Below are 4,755 nucleotides of genomic sequence, written 5' to 3' on the forward strand. Positions count from 1 at the left end.
TCATCAATTTGAAAAATTAAGGTGTAATTTCAAATAAATGTACATAAACATGTCATTATTTTTTTAAAAAGATAAAATGGACATTTTTCACATAAAAAGGTGAATTCCTCCAAAATTTTGATCATGGCCGCTTCAAAGTCGACTTGTGTTACACATCCCAACTACAAGTTACACTTTTGCAACATACAACAAGTTATAGTAGCATTTTTTTTCCACCGAAATTCTATAAGAATTCATAAAAGTCATATAATTCGTAAAAAATGTGTTTTTATTCTTTTCAAACTAAAAATCATAAATTATTCAGAGTAATTCAATAATCTGGAGAATAAGACTTTTAGTAAAACAAAATTGAAAAATTCACGAATTTTTCAAGAATTAAACGGGAGATTGCTAAACAAGGATCTCTGTACTCCACACCTCACATTATTGATTTGGAGATAAGAAATCTGTCTACGATTGTACACTAATTGCAACTTTATTAATTCAGATAATTCATTTGTGGAAACTGTGTTAGGTTTTTTAGACCCCACACCATTGATGAACCTTTGAGGCTCTCTGGGGACTCAATTGAGTCCAACTTTGAAATGGGAGCCTGCTCCAATTTTGAAGGAACGTCTTCATTACAATATGACACATAGCGGTTTGATTTATTTTACACCACTATTTGTGTGCAAAAATTTTAAACACCTTCATAGAAATCCCTCGTTAATCCAATGGAGTGGATTTCTTCTAAAATTTTGAAGCTGGCTGCCCTCGTTTCAAAGTTTTTTCCGTATAATTTAAAAATGAACAAGTGTACAAGTGGTACAATTCTAACAATTCATTACCTTAGAAATTCACAATTCCTGAAAAATTTACTATCGATTTCTCAAATCCCACACTATTGGTGGTCCTCGTGATATGTCAGTTAAAAAATTAACCAATAACTGACTAAGTTGGTAAGATTTCAAATCTTATTATGAGTCATGGGGCTCACATGGATAACCACATCACATTAAAAAAAAACAAAAAATAATTATTATTATTTCAAACTTGATCCAGAGTGTTAAAAGTGGAGAGCTATCGAATTATAAATTGCAAAAGTTAAAGATAAGAATCCTGATAATTTGACTATCCCATGTGGCAAGCTCAATTGACTACCCCCGACGTGAGAAGTTCGGAACCATAGATTCGTGCTCCTCGGTATACACAATTGCACTTCACCATAAAAAAGTGTATCCTGAGGGAACTGTGTATACCGAGGAGCACAAATCTACAATTCCGAACTTGTCACGTCAGGTAGTCACGTGGGGTAGTCAGATTATCAAAACTCTAAAAATAGTTAAAAAAAATTTAGTCGTTCTAAACTGGCTTCCTATAACCGTGTTGACGTGACAATGTGTGCAGTTCATAGATTTTTCCTTGAGATACAAAGAAAAAAAAATGGTAATGTGCAGATTGCCACATCAGCACTGTGTCGTAGGAAGTTAGTTCAACATCTTTATGTTTTTTTACTTCAAAATTAGTAGAATTTTACGTGTCAAATACATGCATGTGGCATCAGATCATGGTTTTGGATGCCACAAGATCATGCCGGTTAGGAAACTTTCCATATTAACTTATTAAGGAGAGTGTTTTTCTTATAAACTTTAAAGTCGAATTTGCCTTACCAACTTAGTAAGATATCGACTCTTACTAAGGGTTGTCGAGCTCATCTTGTGACAACAAAAAACATGATTCAATGCCACTGGATTCTAAATTTGGGAGTTCTAAGGAATTATTCTTTTTCAAAACCTTGAATCAATGCCAAAAGAAATTATTATTATTTTTATTTTGAACATGAATTTTTTCATGAAATTTAGAGGGGTATGCGTTGTTGGATTGCCAATGTGGTAATCCATTAAAATCTTTCCAAAAACTTTAGGTTTTATTAATGTATGCTCAAAGAGAACATAAAGTGCAATAAACACACTTTGGAAATAAGCATCCGAGGGCATTTTCCTTTGTTAAAAAGGATTTTTTGTAATGGCATTTTTAAAATTTAAAAAAAAAAAAAAAAAACAATTTCCCAAGCGTATTTGTTGTCCATTAATGCGTGCCCAAAAAAGGACACACGATAACAAGACCCACAAACTATATTATAAATTCACTGCTGGTAAGAAAGTGTTAGGTTTTTGGATCCCGACACCATTAATTGAGGTCCTCGAGATCTGTGTTTTAACTTGTAGTACAAGTGTAACTTTATTTTTCATCCAAGAAATTAACCACACCTCATGGAAAATGTGCTCGTCTCGCATACAGGCCCCCCACCACCATTGATAATCCTCGAGATCTGTGTAGAATTTGTATTAAATAGGAGCTAGCTCCGAATGAAAGTTGCAACACAAATTAAGCTGAGCCATGGCTGCAATGCAAACAGCACTCTCCTCTTCATATGTTCTTGTGTTAGTGGTGGTGATCTCATCGGTGCTTGCTAATTGTGTGTCTACTAAGGCCTTTGACCTGCAAAGGGAGTATTTGAGTATAATCCCGGACTTGAACAGTGAGGGAACTCGCATAGGTATCATCGCTGTAAAATCAAAGGAAGAAAAAGCATTCTTCGATACTGATGCCTTTAAACCTCACCCACGTTTTCCATCAGTCGATGTAGCAGGTGTGCTTGAACTACTTTCCTTGCATGTCTTGGTTTAGTTAGTAAAATTTAGTTAGTTAATGAAGGACAGTTATTGTTTGGGCTGTGATGCATTCATGTAATAGGGAGGCGATATCGTGTGGGGACAATCCATGGCAAGAAGATCCTCTTTGTGAGATGTGGAGTTGGAATGGTAAACAAATTTATTCCCTACCCGTCCATCACCTTCTACATTTTTAGCTTCTACGTACTCCTTTCCTATATATGTGGTTGGATAGATGTTTTTTTTTTTTTTTTTGTCTTTTTGTTTGAAATAATTTTATTTTTGGAGGGAGGATTAAGCTAATTTTCTACGCATGGTTCTTTGTACGAATAGAGGAACGCTGCAACCGCGACACAACAAATGGTGGATCTATTCAACGTGTCTGGGATCATCCATTTTGGAATTTCTGGTAATGGGGACAGCTCCTTATCCATCGGAGACATTGTTATCCCCAAGAGATTTATTCAAACAGGACTATGGGATTGGCTGGTCTGTTTAATTATCAAAAGTTTATATTTATTAATCTCTTTTCATCTACTTGTCCTGATTTAGTGTTAAGATCACAAAGTTTCTATTTACGCTTTACAGAATTATGGGGCACCTTTAAAGAAATATGATATCGCTAAGTTGGACATCGGAGACTACAATGTACCCCTGGGAGATGGGATCAATAAATTGGGTCGCATTGGGTTTAAGGACCATGAATACTACTCCGAGTCGGGAGAGCCTAATGTCCCTAAATATATCGTTTGGGCAAACACAAGCACGAATTGGCTTAGCGTGGCTAACAACTTGGAGGTCATATACATGTACTCTTTGCTTTCTTGTTTATTAGTGTTTCTTATACGGAAGCTTCGATTAAAACATATTTCAAATTTAATTTCTTCAGGGGATGGATCTCGACCAGTGTTTGGACAAGAGTTCTTGCCTTCCACGTAAACCCCAGGTGGTGGTTGGCTTAAAGGGCTCGACCTCTGACATATATGTGGACAATTATGCATATAGAGAGTTCCTCCATAAAACTTTCGGCGTATCATCTTTGGATATGGAGAGTTTTTCCGTAGTAACGGTAAGTTTTTTTTTTTTAATAACTAAATTACTTGATCATCATCATCAGAGAAGTCTTATCCCATAATTTTTGGTTAATTAATGAATGAATCTTGTTTTCTCTATTCAATTTTTTAATCTTGTACATTTCTTCCAACTATGGCTGTAAGCAACCCTAGTTGCATATTTACTTATTATTATAGATCATTGTAATTGTATACATAAGTTGGTGCTTCTCAACATTTGATGTGTCTTTACTTTCGACTGTGGTGATTTGCAGACAAGCATGTCCAATGGGTGTCCAGTGATCGTCTTTCGAGGGTTGTCGAACTTAGCTGGAGTTCCATCACAAATGGACTCGAGCAACATATTCAAGCCCTTAGCATATAACAATGTTGCCAAAGCAGTCCGTCAATATATCAAGGTGTTTCCTAATAAAGTATTTGGGAATTATAAGATAGAACCTTTCATTTCTATGTAACGAAGTGGAGCTCAAGGGCGTGGTACCAGTAGTAGTAGTAGTAAAGCTGGACAATATCCCTATGTAATGGACATGTCATCCTCTATGTATGATAAATAAGTCCTTGTATCACTGTTAAATCCCTAGCTACTTTAATAACATGGAAACAAATCGAACAAATCAAGGATTTAGGAACTGGTACATCAACCATTGATTCAAATCCTTGATCAAATAATGTTACAAGAATATTAAATCATACACTACGTGAGAATTGGAAAATTTGACAGAAAAAATTGACGGGCCAGGGCCCATGAATTTTAGAAAATGAATTTCGACGGTCTACGGCCATCGAAATTCTAGATATTCCTAGATTTGATGACTTAGAGCTGTTGAGTTTCTCCCATCCTTAATTAATTTGATAGTTTTTGCCCGTCGAAAAAAAAAATTGACAATGAAAAATTTGACGCCAATTCAACCCTTTTGTCCGTTAAATTCTATGAAATTTGACGGCCCAAGACCGTTAAATTTGGGCTTTTATAACTAGTTGCTTTGGTTAGATTGGGAAATCACAATGGAATCTTCGTTCTCATATTT

The 4,755-nt window shown here is 35.4% G+C and overlaps 1 protein-coding gene across 1 annotated transcript; it reads left to right on the forward strand.

Moving 5' to 3' along the window:
* The first annotated feature begins 2,341 nt into the window (after window positions 1-2,341).
* LOC147385936 (bark storage protein A-like) lies at window positions 2,342-4,301 on the forward strand. The gene is made up of 6 exons (XM_086423893.1): window positions 2,342-2,632; window positions 2,737-2,804; window positions 2,988-3,143; window positions 3,243-3,452; window positions 3,544-3,723; window positions 3,982-4,301. The coding sequence occupies exons 1-6, from the start codon at window positions 2,380-2,382 to the stop codon at window positions 4,180-4,182; spliced, it is 1,068 nt and encodes a 355-aa protein (XP_086280019.1). The 5' UTR covers window positions 2,342-2,379; the 3' UTR covers window positions 4,183-4,301.
* The last annotated feature ends 454 nt before the right edge of the window (window positions 4,302-4,755 follow it).

This window comes from Akebia trifoliata, chromosome 14 (assembly GCF_017979445.1).
Source record: "Akebia trifoliata isolate Shusen 1 chromosome 14, ASM1797944v1, whole genome shotgun sequence".
Classification (NCBI taxonomy): domain Eukaryota; kingdom Viridiplantae; phylum Streptophyta; class Magnoliopsida; order Ranunculales; family Lardizabalaceae; genus Akebia; species Akebia trifoliata.